We start from the raw sequence: 26541 nt of genomic DNA, 5'->3' as shown, positions 1-26541 counted from the left end.
ACACAGACACACATGCACAGCCAGCCATCTAGGACCTCCTTCCCAGGGGAGGGCGGGAGCCTGATGAAGTGGAATGGATAAGAAGTTTGGGAATCAGATCTGGGTCCAGATTGCAGCATCACTATTTACCAGCTGTGTCCTTGGGCCCCAACCATTACTGCCAGCCTCAGTTTATTTTAGAGATAACATAAAATATATGTGTGTATATGTGTGTGTGTGTGTGTGTTTCTTAGTATAGTGGCTAGTACTATATGAAGATAATTTTATATCATTATTAATGATTTTATATCATTATTAATCAGTAGTAGTATTATTCTAGGAGTGTATGGTAGACTGAATCCCAGTGACAATTTCTTGTGTAACTTTTCCCTTTTGGGGCCTTGGCACTTCTAGGAAGACACACATTGGGGGACAGCGTTGCTTTATTTCCTTCATGTTAGCCAACCTGGTAAGGGAGTGGGGCCCCTCCCTTCACTAGGTCTTCCTTGCTGGGAGCCCCTCCCCAGCTTGTTTGATGTCATTCAGGTGAGAACCCGCTGGCTCTTGGATTCCTTTGTATTTGGGTAGGGAAGGAAAGAAGGGAGACAGCACGTTTAATTCTAGACTGTTAAATGTAGTTTTCATTCTCTGGGCCTATACCCTGTGATTGTGAGTTGAGGGATTGATGTGGGCTGGGGAGGTGGGTAGTGATTGTGAGTTGAGGGATTGATGTGGGCTGGGTAGGGAGGTAGAAGCCATGATGTGTGTAGCAGACACACACAGCGGAGCGACACCAGAGCCAGCAGGGTTCAGAGACACTTTATTGACGTGAACAGGGAGTTCACTGAAAAACACCGCGTACAGGCATTAGGTTGTTGAGAGCTTGCGTGGTCAGGAACAACATTTCTAAAGTTCAGAAAAAGCTTGGCTGTGGAAAGTCAAGAAGAAGCCACATGAAGGTGACAACGTGGTGACGAGTTCCATGGCTGTACGAGTTTGCTGATTGTGTTTGGTGCCTCACAAACCCACAAGCACTCGTCCTTCGGTGCCTCCCTCCCTGTCACTCTGCCCAAAAAAGAGTAATACCAGCTTTGAGGCTTAGCTGGCCTATGATAGGGGTTGAGTCTGAGCTACAGCTCAGACTCGCTTCAAGTGTACATCTCCTGGGTCCTACTACAGCCTCAAGTAAGGGGAGGGGCGCCAAACATGAGTCGTCTACCATGGTAGAGTTTTAAGAGACTAGGAAAGGCTTGGATGATGATATTTTTAAAACCTAAGAGCACAGGGCACAGTCAGGGTCTAGACTGGTGCCTGACGCAGAGAGGGAGCTGAAACGCAGAATGAATGCATGATCGGAGTAATGGACGCAGAGAGGGAGCTGAAACGCAGAATGAATGCATGATCGGAGTAATGGCGCACCAAGTACTACACAGGTACATTTGCCGTGACTAGGAGGGTTCACTGGGTTGGGGGCTTTTCATTTACAAAAGGAGGGGAGAGGAAGGTGGTTTTTGTTTTATTTTTCCATTTCCACTTGGGAAGGGGAGCCAAGATATATCCTGAAATGGGTCTAGCTCCTTGCTGCTTCTTCCTGCCAAGATGCAGTTACACGGCCTTTTCTCTCTGATTTATGTCAGGTGGGTTCACAGATTCTGAGATGGGTATATTTTCCTTTCTGATCCCATAGTTTTGGGGGAAGAAAAGGAGGTACTATCTCTTCTCTTAACCATTCATAGCTCTATACATATTTCCAGCATATTCCTGCTTTGAAAAATTCCTTTCCTACTAACATTTCTAGTTTGGCATCTAAGGAGAAACCGGAAACTCAGAGAATCAGAGATCCGGGTGTGTGGGTGTTTGGGGGTGGTGACTCTAAAGGACAGTGCTTTTAGATGGCCTGAAAATAAAGGCTAGTGTCAGGACAGGCGCTGACCGTCAAGGTATTTCCACACAGGCGTTGGGGCTGCGATGCAGGGCTGAGCTGATGGCAAAGGTCAGTAGGGCAAGGTGCTCACAGGGCCAGCAGACTTGAGCAATGAAGGTCATGGCTGTTAAGCCCAAGGGAAGGGAAAACCAGACCCAGCCGAGCTGGCCTTGAGTGAATTGTATTATTAAGCATCAGTCAGGGGAAATATCCAGCACCAAGACAACAGGTGGGGTTCCTAGAGTGATGATAGCCCTTGAGAACATTTCTAAGCCCTTTAATGAGAACAGCATGCCAGATAAAGCTTCCGGAGCAGTGCACGTTTATCTGGGTCCTTGGTAGGAATATGCGGAGGAACGGGGAGTGAGTGAGGATTTGAAGTGGGCTGGTGACCACAGTACCTTGTGGATTTATAGTCATGATCAAGTCTCCCAGGAAAGAGTTTAATTGCAATTCAGGAGAAATAATGAGGTACAAACCAACGAGAAAGGGGAAACGAACATGAGATTAAGACTCTTAAATCACATTTTCAGCACGGACCAAGAAGCAAAGTGGTAGAGGAGCAATCGAGTGGGATTAGGAGTGAGCGAAGATGTTTAACATCTCAGGACAAGCAAGAGAGGCAAAGATTAGATGGAAGTAAAAAAAAAAAAAAAAAAAAGAGGAAAGGAAGCAGCTATGGTCTCAGTGGAAAGAGAGCTGGGCTAGGGCTCAGAAGACCTGAATTCCAGCTCTCCATTTACCAACTATATGAGCTTATGGTTTGGTAAAGCTTCTTAGCCTCAGGCAGTGTGTTTCTTCCTTTGTTAACATATTAGCAATATCCACCTCACAGAGCTAGTTGTGGAGAAGAAATAAGATAATTAAAATGCTTGGTAAATCATAGAGCTTAATAAAGAAAGCATTAAAGATGAGAAGAGTTGAGAAGTTAGGAGGAGGAAAAGACTAGAGAAGATTACTTGTAAAGGATAAGAAAAAAAGAGAGGTACCATTCAGCTTCATTAAAAATCACTCAGGAAATATCTGAGTTGGGCTTTTAAAAAGGAAAAAAAAAAGGAAGCGTGCATTCTAGATCACAAGTTAGATGCGTGGTCCACTGAAGCAAGAGGGCAGTGGAGTGGTAGAAAGTAGTTTCTGCGGCAGGCTTCTCATCCACCGGCCACGTGACTGGGAAAACCTCACAGTAATCCAGGCCTGTTTTCCTCACCGGAAAGTAAGGAAAATCTATATTCTGTCCCCTATTTCAGAGAGATAGTGTGGGAAATTACCAATGAGAACAGCCTTGAATTTCTTGAAAGTATTTTCTTCAATAAAATCAGACTCTCGAATATGTGAACAAGGACTAATTCAAGTGCTTTCCCAGGGATGGCAGAGATGAACTGAGTTTGTCAGGTGAGGCCCAAAGCCAAGAGAGTGGGATCTTTCCCCATAGATTCCCCTGGATCTGAGGGACATCTTGTTCTTCGAATCCCAGTCCCGTTCATCTTCTCACATCCCGTAAAGCATCCTTCCCCCTCTCATCACGAGGTGCAGAAGGACACCACACTTACACCAGTTACTCAAAGTGAAACATGAGATATTGACTAAAATGTTTCCAGTGTTCATCTGCTCTCCTAACATCTAGGGAGAAAAACAAAAACAAACAAAAAACTGGACATTATGAATTCACAGGTGAAATATTTGGAAGCCATCTAGCCTGTCCCTCCTCTATCACGTCACTCGTTTGCCATCATCTATCTCAGACTAAAAACATGTTTCTTAGTTAAATGCCATTCCCAGATGCGTTCCCCTTCTGGAAGACGTCTCAGATTCACAAATCTTTTCACTAAAGAAATTCTTCAAATCTACCTCCCATCCTTCTCTCTGCCTTTCCGGCCAATTTCTAATTACCTGAATCAGAGCTAACTTCAGCCAGGCAATCCACTCAGTTCTGTGCCATGGCCAAACTCAATTTCGAAGTCTTTTCAAGAACAAAATTATCCCATCTCGGGAAGTGTAAACTGGACAGCGCCCTAGGCTTCTATCTGCTCCAGTTTATCCTTTGAAGTCTCTTATCAGTGGAGTCCTGTCTGAGTCTCCGTTGCCTCCTGTATGAGTAATAATACTGACCCACAGAAATTTTGAGAGGAAGAACTTGGGAATTTCAGTCCCAGTGCCCACAGGAAAACAGTGGCACCCAGCCATCTCCGGTGGTGTGCTCCCCTGGCAAGGCACACACACGTTGCCCCAGGAGCACCATGAACATGTTGTATGACTTCCCAAGTCCCCTGCCCTCGGCTTCTTGAAGGACTGACACTAACCCAGGCCTTTGAGACCTCTTGGGATCTAGCCCTGGAGCACCATGGTCCAGAGAACCTTTTCGTCCATGCTTAGTGAACTTTCTATCACTGGAGGGCCTAGAAAGGCATGCTTTGCTCTGATGCTCCAGCCAAGTGGGCCAGGAACTTAGAAAAACTGACTTCAAGGAATCCCACTTCATGACACTCTTTTGCTTTAACCCAAACTAATCACTCCAGCTTCCTTCCGTTAAGACCTCCATTCACTTGCGGCAATGGAGAATGAGCCGGCTCCAGCAAGAAAGGGGCCCGTGGATCTGCCGACTCCAGCACGTGTTCAAAGTCGGGTGGAGCACAGGGGAGGGGTCCAGTTGGCATGGGAGCTGCTTGCTTGAAAGCAAGGGCAGGCTGAGGTTGAGTCGTGTAGAAATGTTGGCTCCTCGGTTCTGGCAAAGTCTTGTGGTGTGTGGAGGTCTGATGGAGTTAGCAAGTCAGAGGTGACAGTTCAGAGGTGAGTGGATGTATGATGAATGAACTGAAGGATGGACGCGTGAAGGGAAGTGATGTGGCCCCTGGGGCACCCTCCTGACGCTGTTGACATCACTGAACATGGGATAGCCAGCGCTTCAGTGTTCAGGCCACCTACCAGTGATAAAACAGCTCACTGAGAATTGTCAGCCCAGTCCAGCCCAGCCAAAGGCTCTCTGACCTAATCCACGATCCTTACATAGGAGGGAGAATGGGGAATTATTTTTTGTCACTGTGGGTAAGGAGTTCAAGTTGCCCCAACACTCAGGCCAAAGCTATTCACCTTCTGAAGGACTTGAACCTCGCACAGAGCTTTATGACTACTTGGGCATCAATTAAAGAAGTACCCTGAGGGTGGGGACTCTGGGTAGGGTAGAAATCTAAGGGACCAAATCTAAAGTCATTTTGGTTTGTGGGTGTCAAGGTCACTTGTACAACCTGCCTCCTTATCTACCTGCCCCTCCCTTCCCTGTACATCACCTCCGGTTGCCCCCTTCTATTCCTCCACTGGTACCGCAGAGTTCTCTTTGTTCTCTGACGGGATAGCCAGGTAGTCAGACCTGTTGAAGGAGAGACAGGGGAAGAAAATCAGTGCATTTGTACCCAGAGGTGCGAACACAGGAAAAGGGAAGAAGCAAGGGCCACAGGAAAAAGGATGTCTCTAGAACACCTCTGCATTTCCTTCTCACCATGTTACCCAAGAGAAAATGAGAATGGCCCTTTCAGCAGACTAGAATAATAACTACTTTTGTTTTTTCCTTCCACCAGCAATGTATGAGTCTTCTCATTTATCCACATTGTTCTCAGGACTTAGTACTGTTAGATTAAATCAGCCAAACTGATGGATGGGAAATTACATTTTATAGATCTTTTAATTTTCCTTTCCCTGATTACTGGTGAAGTTGAGCATCTTTTCATAAGTTTATAAGCAATTTGGGTTTGTACTTCTGCAATATGACTTCATTTGTTTACCAGTTTTTCTTCTGAGACATTTGTCTTTTTCTTTGACGATTCCACGTCTTGAAAATATCTTTTTTTTTTCTTTCAAAATTTATTTATTTTATTTTTGGCTGCGTCGGGTCTTCGTTGCTGCGCATGGGCTTTCTCTAGTTGCAGCAAGCGGGGTCTACTCTTCGTTGTGGTGCGCGGGCTTCTCATTGTGGTGGCTTCTCTTGTTGGCGGAGCATGGGCTCTAGGCGCGTGGGCTTCAGTAGTTGTGGCACATGGGCTTCAGTAGTTGTGGTTCGTGGGCTCTAGAGCACAGGCTCAGTAGTTGTGGCGCACGGGCTTAGTTGCTCTGTGGCATGTGGGATCTTCCCGGACCAGGGCTCGAACCCATGTCCCCTGCATTGGCAGGCGGATTCTTAACCACTGCGCCACCAGGGAAGTTCAGTATCATAAACTCTTTACTCTAATAGCTGTATAAGAAATCTTTATATCTGATAGGAAAAGTCCGACCAGCCACCTCCCCCAAACTTATTGTTCTTTGAAATAGGCAAACTATGGCCCATGAGCTAATAAAGGCTGTTACTTGTTTAAAGGGTTGCACACAAACAAAACTAAAGAACAATAGGGGACAGAGACCCTCTGTAGCCTGAAAAGCCTAAAATATTTACTATCTGGCCATCCTCTGGCTTAGACTAGTTTTAGCCTTTGGGCTTCTGTATGACTTTTAAGATCAGCTTATCAAGTTCCCTGAACAATCCAATGGGTATTTTGATGGGAATTTTACTGAATTTGCAGATTAATTTGGAAGAGAGTTGCCATGTTTGTAACAGTGAGGCTTTAGTCTTCATTTATTTAACTCAAATCTTTCAGTAAAATTTTGTAATTTTCTCCTTAAATATCTTACACGTTTTTATCAGATTTATTCCCAGGTACTGGAGAGTATTTGTTGCTATTGTAATTGAATTTTTAAAAATGTTTTAAATATTGAGATGTTTCTCTAAATTTTTGTGGCTGGAATATAGGTGTTTTCATATTTATAAATATAAATATTTTGATTTGTATCAACAATCTTATGAAATGTTCTTACTAGTTCTAATAGTTTGTCTATAGATCCCCTTGGATTTTCTATATAGGTAATCATATTGTCTGTGAATGATAATTTAGCTTCTTTCTTTACAATTCTTACTCTTTTTCTTTTTCTTTTTTTGTATCTACTTAGTGCACCACCTAGGATCTCCAGTATAGAATAGAAGCAGGTATCCTTGACATGTTTCTAATATTATAGGCAGTTCTTCTAAAGTTACAACATAGATGATATTTGCTGTAGGTTGCATTAGTTGCTGCCATTAATCAGTTTAAAGATGGCTGGTGTTTAGGTTTAGATTTATGTGTATTTATCTTGCTCAGGACGTATTGTGCTACCTGAATCTGAAGAGTCATACCTTTCCTTAGCCACTGTATCTCTGAATATTGTCTCTCCTCCATTTTCTCTCTTCTAATCGATCTTCTCAATTTTCATCTTCCTATTTCTTCGTGATATTCCATTTTTTTATATCTCTGTGCTTCATTCTGTGAAACTTCCTTATGTTTATCTTCTGGTTACCAGTATCTAATCTCTGGTGAACCAATCCATTGAGTTTTGAATTTTATTGACTGTATTTTTCATTTCCAGGTTTTTCTTTATTCCTGTTCAAACCTGCCTGTTCTTTTTTCTTAATAACTTATTGTATTCTTATGTTTTGGTTCCTCCTCTTGTTTTAACTCTTTTAAGCAAATTTATTTTCTATATTCCACCAGGTCCTTCTTGTGTCTGAAGCTCCTGGGGTTTAATCCTGACATTTGTTACTTCTCTTGCTCATGCTGGATTATTTCCTGCTGTGTCTTTTAGTTTTGGATGAGACTGTGCAATCAGATTCATCAATGCTTTATCTGGGGAGCACTGTTAAGCCTCAGCGAAAAGTGGGTCCCTTCAGAATAGTTTTTCATTTGCGTCTACATGGTTATCACTGTCTGGGGACTAATTTTTTTTTATTGATTTTCTCAGTTTAGAGGTTCCTGGATCATGTGGGTGGCATAAATTTAAATCCCAAACATTGTGAGAGCAGGCTTGTGGTTACCAGTTCTCAAGAATCTTTTATGTTTCTACTTGGAGTCAGGCCAAATAGATATGTTTCCTTGGCTTTTCTCTGGGCTGGTGGACTGATGATTATTTACTGATCTATCTTTTGCACGAACTGTAGCCCTCTGAGGATCCTGGCTCTACTGGTGACCTCAGTTCCAACTCGGTTTCTTGTGCAAGGCCAGCTGTGGGCACTTCCTGTACAAGTGTGGCCACTTCCTGTCCAAGTATGGGCACTTCCTGTCCAAGTGTGGGTACTTCCTGTCCAAGTGTGGCCGCTTCCTATGCTCAAGCACTGAAATCTGATCACCCAGGTCACCAGGAATGACAACCTCCCCAGCATATCCTTTCTTTCCTTCTATCTGGTCAGTTATAATTTTTTACTTTCCTGAGATCATAGATATCATGAAAAATGATACTTTATCAAGCATTTCTAGGTGATAACAGCCTAGGGTTTTTAGCTTATCGCCTCCACTGTGTAAATCTGTGAGGGTTATTTTCTCTCCTCTCCCCAAATTACAAGCCAACATGGCCCCTTAGACTCTCAGACCCCATCATCTGTTACCTGTGCTCGAGTGACTAGGGCCTTGGCGAAAATGGCCAAGGTACAGTCTGGACGTTGGAGCAGAAGAGCCCCTTTCTGGGTTTTCAATCACGGCCAAGCTCCAGTGGGAAGAACGTGTTTGGAGCTCCTTAGCTAATAGACAGCAGAGCCCAGGTGGCCTGACGAGCTCTGTGGTTTACAGCAAACAGCTGAATGTGACGGGAACAGCAAGGACACCAGACAGGCTTCGGTTCAAATCCCAGCCTCTCCTCTCATTATCTGTGTGGCCCCAGCAAGCCACTTAAGCTCTATGAACTGCTTCAGCATCTATAAAATGGTCATAATAATGCTAATGTCATGGGATTGTGGTGGCAGCTGATGGGCTTTACATAGTGGTTAAGAGTGCAGGGCATGAGTTAGCAGGCACGAAGTCAAACCTTGCTTTGCCTCTTATAATGGTCTTGGGCAAACTTTCCCAGGCTCAGCTTTCACATCTGTAAAATGGGTATATTCATGCTGCCTACCTCAAAGGTTGTTGTGAGGAAAGTGGAGGACTGTGTAAATTGCTCACCACCTCAACTATGAGAGCAAGCGTTCGGAAGGGGCGAGCTATCATTATTTTGGCATCTTTGGACTTACGCATTTTCTTGGGCTGCCTCTTCGGCCTTTGAGACCTTCCTGTAGCAATATATCATCTCGATGAGCAGCCACAGAGTGAGGAAGACCAGGAGGATGTACATCATGATTTCTGAGACCACAGAGGTGAAGTCCTCTCCAGCTGCAAGGGGGAGAGTGAGGCTCACAATATGCATGTCCAACAAACCCAGAGCTGTCACTGAGGTCTGAGATATACGAGGCCTATTTTTAGGTATGTCTTAAATAAGCACTGGGTCTAAAGGAACGCAAGAGGGTATCAATGAGATTTAATATCCCCTAATTCTCCTGTCTGTCAGCTTTCTCACTGACTTTCTTCAGATGCTCTGGAGGGAGGGATGAGGGAGAATGATGGGGGAGGAAGAGGTCATAGAGCACTGAAAGGAATCCTGGAGCTGTGTGAGATACATACAGCTGGGTCCCAGTTTTCCTACTTCCTGGTGTGTGAACAGTCATTTCCCTGATTTGAGACTCAGTTTCTTAATTTGTAAAGTGAGGATAATAATTAATACCATACATTACCTAATGTATTTAAAGATACCTTGTGAGATGTAAAAGTCTGCACAGATGTGAGGCACATGTCTTAGTTCAGCCGACTCTGTCCTCTGAGCTTAGGGTGGTGGAGTGTGGTATCCCCAGGAAGAGGGCGTCGGAAAACATGGACAGGGCCACGCGGACAGTGCCGTCAGCCCGCCCAGTGACCTGAGCATGTTTTCTGCAAGTCTGGATGAGAAGCAAGGACGTTCCCAGCTCATCTTCCCTCCAGGTCATCCCAAACCCAAACAGAAATGAGGGTTGGAGAATTCCACATACTAACCAGGCTGTCCTCAGAGTTCTACTTCCAGAACACAGATCTGATCCTGCCGTATCCCTACTGAAAACCTTCCAGTATTCCACACCGCCCTCAGCATAGAGACCTGACTCTCTTAACAGGGCACAGGAGGCCACTCGCTGTGCAGCCTTCCTCACCTCATTTCCATTCGGTTGGCCAGCAAAACCTCTCTACTCATACACGCTGTGGTCTTTTGGGATCTGTGGACGTTTCTTCTTTCTCTTCCCTCTTCCTAGATTGTATCTCACACCCCAATGCTACCTCTGTCCCAACATTGCCTCCTGCTTTTCAATCTCCCAACCATTTTCCTAGACTCCACTGAAGTCACCTCCTCTGTGAAGCCTTCCTCAACTTCTCGTGCAGTTATTATTCACGTTCTTCTCCAGGCACTTTTCCATCCATCTATTATAACACTTCCCAGATTGTACTATGATGTATTTATCTCTCTTCTCTACTGACTGTGTGCTTACTAAGAACATATTTATTTCTGAATTAACAGCCTGTTGCCTAATCCTAGAATACTTGAAGTATTCAATAAGTATTTGTGGAATGAATGAATATAAATAAATATTGATCTTCCTTGTTTCCTAACCAACAAAAATGACAAATAAAACATGATAGGGAATTCCCTGGCGGTCCAGTGGTTAGGACTCGGCACTTCCACAGCCGTGGCCCAGGTTCAATCCCAGGTTGGGGAACTAAGATCCCACAAGCTGTGCAGTGCGGCCAAAAAAAAAAAAAAATTTTTTTTCATTTAAAAAAAATAAATAAATGAAACATAATACATGGCAAATGTCCCGACATATATTCCTTCCTAGTGGCAAGGGAGGCTGCAGCCACATCTCCCTTTGCGAGCTCTCAGCAGCAAATTAGATTCATGGTTATTCATAGGGCATAAGTCATCCCCAAGGCCTTGCTCATTAAAAGCACAGTATAGGCACAGCCATGACCTTCACCTCAGAGAAGCAGTCCAAGGGCTCCAGGATCACCCAGGTTTCCTAACTGGAGCTGGAGGTCACAGATGCAGCTTGAGGCACAGGAGAACGCCGGACACATCAAATGTCTTTTCACGGTCTGAGAACGGGCTGGTTTGCGGTGTGCTGAACTTCAAGCCCCCTATTTCTTTTTAAATGCAGTAGCCAGCAGTAGTACCGCAGGAGGCTGTCCTCAGCAGCTTTATTTACCTCTCGGTGAAGAGAACTCAGATTTCTGTCTTAGAGCCAGGAGGTGAGAGCCTACGCCAGGATCAGTCCAGCTTGAGCAAAGAGAAGCAGGGAGATTCTCTGGGACCACAGGGATGGAGCAGACGCGGGGAATGTGTCACGGTGGAGCGTGCAGCAGTATGAGAGCAGTGAATATCTGGGGGTGGGGATGCAGGGGGCTGCCAAAGGGGTCACAGGGGGTGGGGAAGAGAGAAAAAGAAAAAGTGGCAGGGAGTGGGCGGTGGTGGAGGGAAAAGAGGCAGTGGAAACACAGCTAATAGAGGCAAAGATCTGGACCGCAGTCCTGCTTCTGGCACTAATGTGCTTCATGTCTGGGCAAGCCCTCCTCTTCCAGAGCTCTGTCTCCCAGCCACAACATGAGGCATCAGAGCTGCACCCTCCCACCACCTGGGAGTCACTTCAACTGACATTCGCCAGACCGCACCCCAGCCTGCTGCACTCACACCGCAGCAGTGGTATGGAGCCGTCGGCACTGGAGGAAAGCCCCCTGGGTGATTCCGATGCCAGCTCTTTGTTCAGACCCCTGGACTGAAAGAGAGCCAAGCTTCCTTCCAGCCCTAACGTCCCAAGGGGCTCTGTGGCTCTGATGACAAACTTGTTTCCCCTCTATTCTTACCCAAGTCTGGCTCTGGTGCCCGGCAGGCAGGCGGACTGGCTCCACTTTGCCACCCTTTCCACTGGCTGCCTGAAGGTCTCTGGAGGCAAAAGCCTTTGAGAGCACAAGGTGGAGACAGAGGCAGCTTCCTAGGGCTTGGCTGTCACCAGCCGACAGTCCCGAGGGTGAACAGCAGAGGGCGCCAGGCTCCCTTTCCCCGGGGGCACAGGTGTGTAAACAGAAGAGGATAATGGAACTTCTGAACAGAAATATAGCTTAGAGAGCTCCCAGTCCAACCCCTTCGATTCACACAAGAGGACACGGGCTCAAAGAGGGGAAGAGGCTCATCAGGTCTGAGCCAAGTGGCCTGAGAGTCCCTGTGCACCATCTGGATTGACCTACCTTCCGTTTTCGTCTTGTCTAAATCATGACATCGCTCACTCTGCTGTGCACTCTCGTTTGCTTCATGAATTTTATCACCATAACACGATAAAAAAATAAATACACTTGTGGTCTGGAAGTCGGGATTCCTGGCATCCTTTTCTAGGAAGAGTCTGGCTTTAATCTGACCTCTCCTTTCTTTCCTGCCCCACACCTTTTGCCTGTTCACTGACCTGCATCTTGAGGCAGATGCAGAATGCTGAGAACGTGCTGGAAATAGATTGTCTAGGAAGGGCTAAGTAAAATGGAGTCCTCATTTAGCCTGGGTGAGAAAACACAAAGGGAGATGCATATATCACTCTTCTGCCACATGAAGGGACATTTGCAAGGGGCGAGGAGCCACAGTGCTCTGAACAAGGAGTCCATTGAAAGCAGAACAAGAACAGTTCTAAGTTCACCCTCAAGATTCCGGATTCGATCGCAACAGAAACTTTTGAGTTAGGTTGATGAAAGAACTTCCCAGCCTAACAAGGAACCAGCTGTGGGAAATTGGGAAAATTTAAAGACTGGAGAGCAAACCACGTTTCCCCTTCTCGTGGCTGAAAGTGAGGTTATGTAATGAGAGACGCCACGGATGGGGAGGGGGTTGCTTGTATGATTACTGTGCAGGGAGACAGAAGACAAAGACTGTCAGACTTTGGTTTACAGCAGCTGTTCTCCAAGTGCGTCCCCGGCAGCATGACAATTTGTTAGTCATGCAAATTCTCAAGCTCCACCTACGGAATCAGAAAGCCCGGGTTTAAGAAGTCCTGCAGGGGAATCTGAGGCTGGCTGAAGTTTGAGCACCGCTGGTTTAGAGGTTTGTATGAGTCACAGACAAGAGGGTAGATGACCTCTAGAGAACCTCAGGAGATTTCTCTGAGCCCATTGAGTCGGAGATTCAGCGCAGGCCAGAGTAGGTGTAACTGTCTTGGCAGTTTTAGGCTTCAGGGAGGCTGTCCTCTTTCTCTAAGGGTGAGAGTCCACGGACCGGGTCAAGATTACTGCACTATCATCTCCAAGCCTTTCTGCTTTGAGGAAAGACACAGAGAGGCAAGCTCTCGGGCAGCTTGCAGAAAGCTGGCCGCCCCAGGAAGACAAGCCAGTGGTGACATTTTTAGATATCACCACTCCAGATACATGGGGTTTTGCATTCTGCAAGGGGCTCATTTGTGTGGAAACCCGCTGTCCTCCCTCCCCCGAGAGCAGCGCACCCAAGGGAGCCTGTGCCCTAGCCTTACCCTCCTCGGTGACACGGAGGGGGATCAGCCGGGTGGTCTTCACGAAGGGGCGATGTGTCTCAAACTCAAACTCCCGGGACACGTTGCAGGTGTAGAGGCCGGAGTCGTTCAGGGTGACATTGAGCACAGTGATGGACACGTCCTGCAAGTCTTTGCTCCCGTTCCACTGCAGGCGTCCCTGGAAGGGGCTCTCCACCTCCTGGTGGCCGTTCCGATACTCATAGATCTGCAGGTAGAGAAGCAGAGGGAGTAGGAGAGAAGACAGGGTAGAGGTGGGGACAGGGCAGAGAAAAGGACCAGAATGGTGCTCGGATGCGGGGACGGGGACAATGTTACCAGGAGCTCCCAAATGTGGGAGTGGGATGGGCAGCTCAGAGGAGGGCAGGGAAGAGAGCAAAGACAGGGAAAGACGGGCAAAGGCACACAGGTGTCAGGGCACATGGACACGGCAGGAAGGGGTGGGCAGGAAAAGAGGGCTGGAAAGAAAGAGGACAGAGGAAGGTGAGTGAAGTGTACAGGAGATCAGGAGAGGGAAGTTGAGAGAAAGGAAGGATTGGAAGGAGGCAGAGAGAACAAGAGAGAAAGGTGTGTCATGGGGGCAGCCGGGGAGAGATTAAGGCAGAGAGGCAGCTTCATTTGTCATGAAGACATCTGAGAGCTCTGGCCTCCAAAAGTGTCTCTCGGAGCTGGTGCCCTTGGAGGGGATGTGAGCAGTCGGGGCCAGGCCACAGGAAGGGGACCCAGGCTGCTTAAGTGGCCCACGTGAGCAGAGAGCTGCCAGCCAATGTGCACATGTCAGCTCTTCCACTCTGGGCAAAATGAGATCTGAAATCTGGTCTCTACTTTTCTCTTCTCAAACACTTCCACCTTCTGACATAGCTTTTTTTTTTTTCTTCCTTCTACAGCTGTGCGGTCCATCTAGTTTCTGCTTGCCACGTGTGGCTACTTACATTAAAATTTAACTTAGTAGAAATGAAATAAAATGTAAAATTCAGTTTCTCAGTTGCACTAGCCACATTTTAAGTGTCCAGTGCCACCTGTGGCTGGTGGCTACTGAATTGTACAACACGAATATGGAACGTTTTCATTGTCACAAAAATTTCTATTAGTGTTGTTCTGTATTTCCAGCACAGTTTTTTAAGTTCCTTTTCCTCCATCTGAGTCACCTTCTCCTCACTTTGGGCAGGCCTGGAAGCAGAGCAGGTAGCTGGCATATGACCAGACCTGAGGCTCGTGAGGACCTTTGCATCTGGTCAAGACGTCCAGGCTCCTGTAACCTACGCAGTAGCCTCAGTTGTGGTCAGCCCTGAGCCAGGCACTAGGAAGCCTACTGTCCCAGGCCTGGCACCTGAGTGCAGCAAAGCCACATCAGAATGGCACATCCAGCCTCGAGTGAGAAATGAGTCCAGCTTTAGGAGAGCTAGACAGAAGAGCAAGCAAAACTCAATTTCATCCTAATGTTGTGTCTCCATTAGGTCTTTGTGGGGAAAAACTTGCCCCCAGGAAGATGAGGCAGTGCAGTAAAAAGGGCTTTGTATCCGCTGTCAGACGACCTGGTTCAAATCTAAGCTGTCTTACTAACTTAATTTCTTTGATCCTTAGTTGCCCCATTTGTGTGTGTGTGTGTGTGTGTGTGTGTGTGTGTGTGTATTCTCTATCAAACACTTATACAGTACTTCTTGTATTCCAGAACTATTCTCAACGCATTAAAAATTATAGCACATGAGTCCTGGTAACAGCTCTGTGAGGTAGCTATGGCTTATATCCCCATTTCAGAGATGAAGAAACTGAGGCACAGAGAGAGACGTTAAGTAATTTGTCCAAGGACACAGAGTTAAAATAAGTTGTGGAGTCAAGAATCAATCCCAGGCAGCCTGGCTCCAAAGACAGCGACAGTGTGAATAATGGTCATCCCCAAGTTGTTGTTCAAAGTATATGACAACCATTTTGGCACTGGCACCAACCCATCAGAACTGACATTGGCCATGGCTGATCCCTTAGTTCCTACATCATGGGAGGTCTGGAGGTTCCTAGTGGGAAGGATGGTGATGAAGCCACTTGGGAGATTTGGCACAAGTAACCACTATAGGACTATTTGAATATTTTACCCACTGATGTGTGTGTACCAGTTGCACATCAGTTTTGGTCGTGCCTGATATTCTTATTTCACTGAGATTGTGAGACTTAAATGAGTTAACCTATGCTATCTCATTTAATGACCCTTGGAGTTATTTCAATGTTTCTATGAATATAATCCATCCAGTAGGATGGTGCAGAGATTCGATGAAAACACCTGCACAGTGCCTAGTGGGGTGACTGGCACACAGCAGGCTCTAAATACTATTTATGCCTTTCTCCTCCTTACCCTGCTTGTAACCGGGAGTGCCCAGAGCTGGCCTGGAGCCCTTCCTTTCCCAGAGGCTGGGCTAAACTAAGGCTGTCAGTGATCTGCAGAGGAACTGTCAGTGCTTTGGAGAGAAAGAGCCGGTGTTTGTCAGATGTCATTCCCCAGACTTGTCGGGAGCCAGGCACACAATGGCAGAGGCCAGCAAAACAAAGGGCAGAGTCAGCAGTCAGACATACAAGGAAATCTTTACCGCCCTCGGGCCTGTAGAACCATTCCACCACCGTGGTGGCCTCCACGTCCTCCCTCTTCATGCAGGAGATGCAGCGCAGCTTCATGGGATTGCCCTGAACGGCCTCCGTCTCCGAGGGCACTTCCACACACACAGGGAAGCAGACGCCAGCTGGGGAGAGCCCGGACCCCAGGGAAGGGACAGGAGGTGTTAGGGGAGAGGCAGTGGAGACCAAGGAGGGAGGGAGGAGAGACAGAGAAGGCAGAATCATGAGACAAACTGGAAATAGCGTGCACATGTACGTTTATCCCCAGGTACACCCTCTCACAACGGGCAGGGATGAGGCAGCGTTGACTGAAAGCCTCCCCGGAAGCAGCAGGGATGCGGTACAGCTCGGACCTCAGCTCTGCGCTCAAGGACTTAGAGTCAAGGTGGGAAACAGGGCACCCATGCATCCATCCATCAACCACCCATGCACCCCTTCGTTCCACCAGCACCCACAGAGATCTTCTCTATGCCAGGCCTGACGCTGAGATACAAAGATGAATAAAACACGCTTCACGCCCTAAAGACATTTACAGTCTAGCAGGGAACACATACTCCTGTCGTTAAACCAGACCATGGTGAGTGACACACTAGAGGAGAGGCAGTTATTCCTGGCTGGGCTGGGAAGAGAGGAAGAGAAGGATGGTGAGACTTAAGGCCAGAAAGGTAGATTGGACCCATGTTGTGAAGACCTCTGTATGCCCTTCACAATAGGAGGGGTCACATGTTTTAAAGCCTTAGAGAGACGTAATCATATCTGTGTTTTATGGAAAATGTAGGTAATTCTGATGCATGGTGGAGGATGGAGAAGCAAGGAGGAGAACGGTGAGCTGACCACGGGGCTGGGGCGATGATCTTCACCCAAAGAGGAGAGAGAGACACACAGTTAAAAATGAGAAGGGGAAAAAGAGAAAATAATTTAAAAAATAAAAAATAAAAAAGTAAAATAAAAAAAAGTAAAAAACAAAAACAAAATGAGGAGGGGGGGTCAGATTGGGGGGCACCTTGGAGGCCACATGCAGGCCTGGACTTATAGTTCCTGCCCTCTAGAAGCTCATGGCCCATTACAGAGGGTAAGTACATCAGACTGAAAATTCAGAATGAATCAAAAGTGGGACGTGGCTGCCAAGAAAGCAAGTGCAAACGTGGGCTGCGTTATCAGATGTACACTGCAGGACAAGGGCGGGGCAGTCCCCCTGTGCGGTTCAGAGCAAATCTGGACCACTATGATCAGTTCAGGGTGTCACATTGTACAAAAGGAAGTTTTCAACGAGCGCATGTGCAGAGGAAAGCAAGATGGAGAAGGGTCTGGGGGCAAAGTCTGGTAAGAACAAAGGGGGGACCGGGGGTGCTTAGCTTGAACACCGACACACCTGTCTTCAAACATTTGAAGGTTGGCCTGTGGAAGAGAAAATAGATTCTGTCCAACTCCAAAAGTCACAAGAAAGTAAAGCTAACTCAACTTAAAAAAAAAATTTTTTTTTTCTGGTGCTGAAGCTGTTAACAAATGCAAAAAACTATTTGGTAAGAGAGTTTGCATCTTATACAGAAGATTCAAAAGTGAGATGAATCACCAACGATTCTTTTTTTTTTTTTTTTTTTTTTTTAACCAACGATTCTTGTATCAGAACTTCTAACCCCTTCTGAGGCTACCTTCTCATTAATAATAAAAACAGAACCCCTAAAAAATGAAATAATACACATTGTAATTTAAAAAATAGTCCACAGTGAATGGTCAGTCTGTTCCTCTACTGGCAGACAGTTCTTTCTAAAAGCAGAGAAAAGTTTTATTTAGAAATTAAAATGAGACTGACCGACTAATTATGAGTCAAAAAATGAAATATTTGACTCAGAAAGCAGCAAATTTAATTTTTAGACATAGAGTTTAAAAACTAGAGGCACTATGATAAAATTTAACATATCAAGGTAAAATAAATTTTATTGGCTTTAAAACTCTCAACAAGCGGGGGGTGGTTTTATCAGGCAGCCTGCGAGAGGCTCTCCTGCTTCTGCATATAGGTCATCACTTTAATCGGGGGAGGGTCCATATCTAGAGAGAACTGATCAGAAACATTTTCAGAATATGAAGAGTTTGAAAGCTTGAGTATAGGCCCGGTTTAAAAAAAAAAAAAAGCATGTTTTGTGCAAAAGTTTGGGAGTGGATAGAGGTGTAGAGTGTGCATTGAGAGCCCCATGTAGCAGGGAGCCTTGGGGCACATTCATATTTAATGAGACGTGGTAAAGATGAGTTAGTTCAATGATGATGACTTCAGAGAAGAATAGGAAAATGTACCAAGGAATGTACAGTTACACTTATAGAGGCAGAAGAAAGACGGTATTGGGCAACTGAAGGCTTGGGTTTGATAGACTTTTTTTTTTTTTTTTTTGGCCGTGCTGTGCAGATTGCAGGATCTTAGTTCCCCAAACAGAGATAGAACCCAGGTCCCTACCGTGAAAGCGCAGAGTCCTAACCACTGGACCGCCAGAGAATTCCCAGTTTGATAGACTGTTTAACCTCTCTGAGACTCAGTTTATTCATCAACAAAATGCTGAAAATAATATCTATCTAATAGATTTGTCATGCAAATTCTATGGGATGATTTCTTCGAATGTGCTTTGTACATTCGTTAATGTTATTTTCCTTCATTTGTTTGTTCACTCATTCAACATATATCGAGTGCTTATTGTGTGCCAGGCACTGCTCTAGGCACTGAGAACACAACAGGGGACAAAACAGAAAGCATCCCTGCTCTCATGGAGCCCACATTCCAGTGGAAGGAGAGAGAAAATAAGCAACATTAAACTGCAATAAGTGCAATTATAAGAAAAAATAAAACAGAACAGAGGAGTTAGAGTGTGCATAGAATCATCAGAGACTCACTGAGAAGGTGACATCGAGCAGATGTTGAAGGAAAGAAAGGAGGGAGCAAGCTGTATGAATATCTGTGTGAAGGTGTGCCGAGGAGATAGCAACTCGAGAGCCCTAGGGTGGGAGTGTGTTGGCAAAAGCGAAAAGCACAATAAAGTACAGGGCACAAAGTGAGAGTAGACGGAGATGAGGCAGGAGAAATAAGCCAGAGCCGGATCATGGCTGCTCTTGCAGACCACAATTAGAACTTTGGCTTTTGCTTTGAGTGACATGGGAGCATTGGAGGCTTCTGAGTGGAAGAATGACATGATTTATACAAAATTACATGATCTGACTGCTATGTTGAGAATAAACTGAAGAGGTGAGGAAGGATAAGGGTGGAAGCAAAGAGAACAGTTAAGAGGCTGGTACAGTGATCAGACTGAGAGGTGGTTCAATGATTTTGCTTGGATGAAGATAACAGTAGAGCTGCTGGGGCTTGAAAGTGTATGGTTTGCTGGACTAACATCCTTGAATAGGTGAGAGGTGATAGCCTCTAGTGAACAAGTAGATGAGTTGGTCTTAAATATAAACACGGTTAGTTCATTTATAGTTAAAGGAGGGAAGGCAGAATACATGCAGTCAGGATGGTGAGTAGGGCACGGCAGCCTCTCTTTGTTCTGAGTTGCCCCTGAGTAATCCAAGGTATCATCAGACAGCAAGCCCCACTGATCGCCTTCTCCTTGCCAAAGTCCAGTTTGAAGTCCTAAGAAAGAACTCAGCTCATGAGGTCAATTTAATTCATGAGGTCCTGGATAGAACATTGCAAAATGGCCACAGAACCCTCTCATCCTTGTTTGCCTTCCCTTTGCAATATGACTTGCTGCTCCTTCCACCAAAAGGTAAAGTATATTTCTCCACCCTGTAAGTCTCCAGTACACTATTGCCTCTCTTTCCAAGAAATCCTCTAGATATCCAAGAAAAGATTGTACATATGGTAGACATTCAACCCACATTGCTGACTGTAAATAATAAACTCCTGGAATAATCTTGACCAAATCATTTGACCCATGGTCTCCTCTTCAATGTCTATAGTAATAATGAGGAAACCAGAGAAGGAAGAAGATATTAATTATGATTATATTTAACTAAGGAATAGCATCAATCTATTATCAGGTGGATAGTAATGTGTATGTAATCAACTCCTCTAATAACCCCAAATCTTTTTCTTCTTTGGTTATTGCTATATTGCTCCTCTTGACTTTGCTCTACAATGCTAAGAAAATAAAGGCTTTGATTAGAATGTAAATACTTTCCAAAAGGGGGTAATAAATGATGTTATTTGTAGATATTAACTCCCTGAAATGAGTTGGTCTATCAGATTAGCCAGTCACTTAGCAGAGCCTTGAAAGAATGGGATATAAAATGGGTTACTGGGGGAAGAGAGGAAAACATTCCCCGACACAACCGACACCTGGGAGAGTAGACCTGGAGAGGAAAAACAGAGAAGACACTAGGAGGTAAAGAATGAGTAAGGCCCTAGGAAAGGCAATGGCATGGGAGAGAAGTGGAAGAGTGGCTCCAAAGAGGGATGAGAAGAAGACAGACGCCCACCTGGCAATCCTGTATAGCAGCACGTATGTCCATAAGAGGAGCTAGAACAAGCCCTGGAAGACTGAAATCAAGAGATAAGAGTTCTCTAGCAAGTCCCTTCCCCTCCCCTGCACTCATTTTCTCATCTCTAAATTGGAAATAATACTGCTTTCCCTGACTACCACCATAGGATTGCTCTGGGGACCAAAAGAAGTAATAGATTGAAAATTGCTTTGTAAACTGGAAAGCACAAGGCAAGTGTAGGTTCTATTATTATTATTATTATTATTATTATTATTATTATTATTATGATATACTTTATTGAAGGAAATAAGGGAATTTTGTTCAATTCATGCAGAAAATAAAAGAATGGAAAAAATTCCATTCATATTGGGAAGGGTGAACACATCTAAGTTAAGTGCTTTCCAATGCTGGGATTACATGCAAATAAAAAGATATTGCATTTGTGAAGTGAGGCCCTCTCTCTTACATTTACTGGCAAGGTTTCCTGAACTATCTATCTCTCTTTCCCTTCTGCAGCTTCTCAATTTGGTGAACCAACATACAGAAGCTGAGGATGGGCAAGGATAGGTGTAATATGCACACTCTTCCAAAGGTTTATTGTGGGGGAATTGAGGGGTGGGGAGGAGGATGGGCATTCTGCCTATTTTAGCAATATTCTGTAAATATTTCCCCACCATTCAATTGTGCAGCTAAAAGGGACGTTAGATATCATCTGCCCCAATTTCCAAACTTATGTATTTCCAAATATACGTATATGAGGAACAAAATACTCTAAGGTTATTACATAGCAAGCTAGTGGCAGAGCTAAGACTCCAATCCAGGCTTTGTAAGTCCTAGTCAAAAGGTCCTTGGCCTATAGAGTGCTCTCCCCCTCCACTAGAATTCAGGCAAATATGCTAAAAACTTAAATTAGGGTGTGGGAAGAAAGGCTCTGTAGAATCTCACCCCAACCTTCTCTACAACTTCATCTCTCATTGCTTTACTCATGCTCTTTCTTATACAGCCCAACTAACCTCTCCTAAGCCCCCTAGTCTTAGCCTCCCCTGAGGACATCACAGCCTTAAGTCTTCAAAGCAGGTGAGATCATTGGCAACCTATTATGTCTGTTTCATCTTCAGGTCTGATCTACTCTACTGGGGATGGGTGGCGGTGAGTCTGCCCTTGGGACTGGCATTACTCTCCCTCTTTGTCCTTCCCAGCCTGTCTCAACAGGAAGCTTGGCTCTGCTTCTGGTCACATGCAAAATCCAGATAATGCTGGCAGCCAGAGTTAGTCCTGGAGGCTTAATAAAGTGATACGAAGGTAAAGAGGCTGTTCCCATCAGCATATCTGCCACTGCACCAGCAGAATGAGTTCCATGCCAACCATAGAGCATAATCCTATACCTAGTTTCAGTAAGGCAGGTGGGCATGCTCACATCTAATTATACTGGTTATTGATTTTTAACATGGAGGAATGTAGCTAAGATCATGTAAAGCAATTATCAACTGGAGAGCACCTATATTTGACCTGAGGATCTAAGTTACCAAGACTGAAATGCCCATAACTACACAACAACCACACACACACACACACACACACACACACACACACACACACACACACACACACTACTATATCCTCATCAATCCATGCAGATGCCCATACTAACATGCTCTGACATACACTAGCATACACATTCAGACCCTGAGACATACATCAACACAGTAAAGCATTCTCTCAATCACACATTCAGATATTATCATGTAGACTCATTAACTCCCACTACACACATGCAGACACCCCACTCCAAGCCCATCTCTAACACCACTCTGCTCAGCCTTACTGTTGCAAGTATAGGACTCCCTTATTTGGAGGGAGAAGGTCACCTCACTCCTTCGCAGCAGACAAACAAGAACCTATTTATCTTTAAAGGCAAAAAAACTCAGCCCCCCAAACACCAAAGCACCTTAATTCCACGTGTTCATGAAAAAGAAGAAAGATGCAATTCCCAGGTGCCTATTTATCTAATATATAGCTGCAAATGGCTGAAGCCTGTTTTACTTATTGAAATTAAACAGATGGATCAACAACTAGTTTCACTCTCAAAATGCACGCATCCAGATTTTTTTAATATATAAAAATTAATTCAAAGACCTCATTGAGAAATGAAATGTAACTGTAACCGAGATTTTTAAATAATGAATGTGACTGCATGCTCTTTCAGCTACAGGAAAGGGAAAAAATACTTTGGAATTAACAGGAAACGGGAGGAAGGGTGGAAAAACCACCAAGGGAGGTTCAGGAATAAAGCAGCACGGGAGTGGGGAGGCCTTTTTCCAATCTCAAAATCCCAGCTCTCATGGAACCCCTCTGGATCCCGTGTCCGGGAGACGTGCACAGAGGGAAGTCAACCAGGGCTCCTTGTTGTCACCAACGACATCAAGAAGTGTTATTACTGTTAGCATTATTACTGTCATCTGCACCTCGCATGGCAGGGTGCTGGTACTTACCCCACAAAATGAGCAGGAGGGAAGCCAGGGGAAACAATCTGTTGAAGCCAGGCATCTTTTTCAGCGGGTGGCTTCCGGGGCTAAACAGAGAGATTCCCTGGGTCAACAACTCCTCCCTCTCAGTACTTTCGAGGAAACCCTCTGGGACGAACTGCTCCAAGGGGGCGACTTTCTGACTGAAATAAGGGCCAAGTGCCGTTGACTGGGGAGGCTCTGCGGGCTTCTTGAGCCGGGCGGGGGTTTCAGCTCCCAGCCACCCTAGCGGACTGCCCCAATTCGAGGGAGTGGATCGGCAGCTTGGCGCGCTCTCCCCGGAGCCCGTTGCTGGGATCCGGATCAGCACCATGGACAGAGCCTTCCCCGCCCACCCGGAACTTCCAATTCCAGTCGCTCAGCTGCTTCCCCTGTTTGAGCCTCGGGGAAAGCTCAGCTCCGAAGTGAGCGGCAGGCAGGCTCTAGGCGGCTGCGCTGCCGGAGGGGTCCATGTTGATCCACCTCTCACCTCCCTACCAAGAGTTACGCTCCGACCAGGATCCACCCAGACCCGGGAGCGCCGGCTTCGTCCGCCCTGATCGGCTTCTCCAGCTGGGCCTGCCCTCACACCCGAAACCACCGGGGCTGCCGTCTGAGCTACAGAACTCGTTCCACCTCAGTCCGGTCCACACCCGCCGAGCCTCCCCGGGGAGGTCCGGAGGGGGGCCAGGAAGGAGGCGGAAGCTTCTGTGTGGCCTGCGATCGAGAGGTGGGGTGGGTGGGCCCCGTCCCCGAGCTCGCCTGCAGATCGTGCAGGGGCCCGGACCCTGGGTGGCGGGTGACCAGCGGCCCTTCTCCAGGCGCCCCGACCGTGTGTGCACCGTCAGCCTTGACATGCGCAGGCGGCTCTCCACCGCCACCGCCACCACTTACCCGCCCCCCCCCACCCCAGTGCAATACTCCCCACCCCCAAACAGGCGTGCCCCTCTCAGGGCCGAGCGCGGCTGCCGAGCGCAGGGGCGGAGCTCGGAGCGGCGCAAAGACCTCAGCCCCCGCGATTTCTCTGCTCGCCGGTTGTCTCCAGGTCTCCCTTTCGCATCTCCACACCTCTCCCCAGCACCGGCACGCCTCCTCTCACCAATTCACACCCCCCCACCCCCCGCCAAGCAACCCCACTCTGGCTCCTGCACAGACATGCGAGCTTCCAGCTCCGGGAAGAGGAGGGCCAAATCTCTTTCAATGATGTCATCTGCAATGTACATGCTACATGGCTCCTGGCTTCTCTCCCCCGACCCCATCCCCTCCTGGTATATCCTTTTGTCTAGCCTTGATTAACTGGTACCGGGCACCCTGAACGCAGCATAATAATCCCTGCTTAGAAGCGGGGTTAGAGGGAGGCGCACCTGTTCCCGTGTTCACCTCCTCACTGGCTTACGAGGTGATCCAAACGTCTGTGCAGCAGCGGTGTTGGGGGGTGGAGCAACTCCCCCTCGCTCTAATCACTTTGTTGTTGTTGTTGTTAAGTTTAAAAGCAGATAGACTGTGGTTTGGCTTCTTCCAACTATTAGCCTCACCCTAGTCCTAGCAGCTGTTTCACTGCTCCTCCTCATCCCTGGAAGGGAAACCTGAACGTTTAAATTTAGTTATAAACTCAAGTTGACATAATAGATTAGGAATGCCTGGAACCGAGTGAACGATTAATACAAGAACCTCTCCCCCCTTCTTCTCATTCCCTACTGCTCCCTTTCCAAAAGGGGAAGCTTGACACTGATATTCCAAAACAGAACGGCAGAGTAACAGCTGACTGTAAGTGAACCATATGCAGGAAATTCTCCCTCCTAACATATCACAGAGCAACAGAATGTCCTTCTTCCTGGGCAGGGAGCCACCAGGCCATACTCTATGTTGTTTTGAAGGCCAGCCCTTGAATCACGGTGTGTTAGACCTGGATGAGAAGTTAGAAGTTGACTTAATTCAACTTCCTTTCCAATTCTTGAATCCCCCAAGGACATTCCTGATGAACAGCCTTGGCCTTTGTCAGGGATGAGAGCTCACTATTTCACAAGTCAGTCCCTCCTAATGTTTAAGGAAGTTCTTCTTTATATTCAGTTGAATTCTGTACACTCTTCCTTCCTCCCCGAACTCCATTAAGTGGTCGGCAAAATGTTTTCCTTAAGAGAGAGCTATGCTTCCCCACATCCCACCCCAGACTTTTTTTGTTTGGGGCTAAGCTTCGTAAGTTTCTTCCAGTGTATTTTCTGGTAGTTTCCAACCCTTAACTACCCTGGTCACTGTCTCAGGAGGATTTTTAGTTTGTCGGCATCATACATCCAAAAGAAGAACTGATGTTTTCTGCGGGGTCTGCCAGCATAAATCCAGGAGAATTATGGCCACAGTTGCTTTAGAGGGTACGTCTGTTCAGTTACATTAACAGCCATATCTCACTCATAATGAGCTATGGTCAGTTAAAATCTCTAAGTATTTTTCACTCAACTTGTTGCAGAGTTATCTTGTACTTATACAGGGAATCTTGCGGGGGGGGGGGACACCTCTGTGCTTATTGCTGTTAAAATTTATTAGTTTAGGGCTTCCCAGGTGGTGCAGTCGTTAAGAATCCATCTGCCAATGCAGGAGACACGGGTTCTAGCCCTGGTCCGGGAAGATTCCACATGCCGCGGAGCAACTAAGCCCGCGCGCCACAACTACTGAGGCTGAGCGCCTAGAGCCTGTGCTCCGCAACAAGAGAAGCCACCGCAATGAGAAGCCCGCGCACCGCAAAGAAGAGTAGCCCCCGCTCACCGCAGCTAGAGGAAGCTTGTGCACGGCAACGAACACCCAACGCAGCCAAAAATAAATAAATAAGTTAATTAATTAATTCATTTTTAAAAATGTATTAGTTTCAACCAATTATCCCATGCTATTAATAATTGTATTGAATCCAGATTTAATCATCCGACATCTCTCTTCTTTAGCTTTGTTTCATCTTTAGGCTTGATAATCACTTGATCCAAACATAGATTTTTTTTTTCAAATATAGATTTTTTTAAATGGATAGAAAAAAAAAGAGTTCTTTGGCACGAGTTTAGAGACCTTATTCTAGTTTGACTAATTAGACTTCTTTGGTATTATTGCTCAATCACAAATAAATACCCAAACATATCTCCCTATTTTCCGTATTTGTAACATAACACATTCTGAAATTTTAAAACGAAGGGTATATGTGAGAGGAATTAAGCTTATAATGATCCAGATAGGAGAGGTTTACATTTACATAGAAACAGATTTTCAGCAATACATTTCAAACCATTCCAAAGTGGAATGAATTACCTTTTGTTATGTTCAAGCAGTTGTTATCCAAAGAATTACTGGGATGTTGTAGAAAGAAAAAATCTTCTATAGGTTAGAAATTTGGAACGGATTGTTGATAAAGTTCCAGTCATCTTTGAGATTCTATGATTTTATTCAAAGTCTCACCCAAATACATAGAGTGACTGAAATATTTTCAGTCTGATAATTCCATCAACCATTACACTACAGCCATCACCACTATGGCAGCAGGAACTGGCTTAATTTTTTCTTAGGTCTATTTGTGCTGATTCCTAATAATCACAATGTTCTTTTAAAAATATTTACCAATCCCATTTTAAATAGTCACTTTGAGGATTTTACTCCCCTGTCTCTCCTCTATTGAAAACAGGAGCATTTGG

General features: G+C 45.8%; 1 protein-coding gene across 7 annotated transcripts; it reads right to left on the bottom strand.

The window, feature by feature from the left end:
* Positions 1 to 782: 782 nt before the first annotated feature.
* On the bottom strand, positions 783 to 25413 carry SCN3B (sodium voltage-gated channel beta subunit 3). 7 transcript variants are annotated; one of them, XM_082410929.1, is made up of 7 exons: positions 24238 to 25413; positions 22862 to 22941; positions 15867 to 16030; positions 13284 to 13509; positions 8958 to 9096; positions 5188 to 5267; positions 783 to 4821 (listed from the first exon to the last, which is right to left on the bottom strand). In XM_082410929.1, exons 2-6 carry the CDS (start codon positions 22914 to 22916, stop codon positions 5204 to 5206), a joined length of 648 nt encoding a protein of 215 aa, XP_082267055.1. In that variant the 5' UTR covers positions 22917 to 22941; positions 24238 to 25413; the 3' UTR covers positions 783 to 4821; positions 5188 to 5203. The 7 variants fall into 7 exon arrangements, with proteins under 7 accessions (XP_082267055.1, XP_082267053.1, XP_082267054.1 ...); XM_082410927.1 differs by lacking the exon at positions 24238 to 25413 and adding an exon at positions 23636 to 23748; XM_082410928.1 differs by lacking the exon at positions 24238 to 25413 and adding an exon at positions 23364 to 23614.
* Between the last annotated feature and the right edge of the window lie 1128 nt (positions 25414 to 26541).

This window comes from Balaenoptera physalus, assembly GCF_965194825.1.
Source record: "Balaenoptera physalus genome assembly, chromosome: 10".
Lineage (NCBI taxonomy): Eukaryota > Metazoa > Chordata > Mammalia > Artiodactyla > Balaenopteridae > Balaenoptera > Balaenoptera physalus.
Note: the sequence above shows the minus strand (reverse complement) of the source record. Positions and strands in the feature narration are given on the sequence as shown.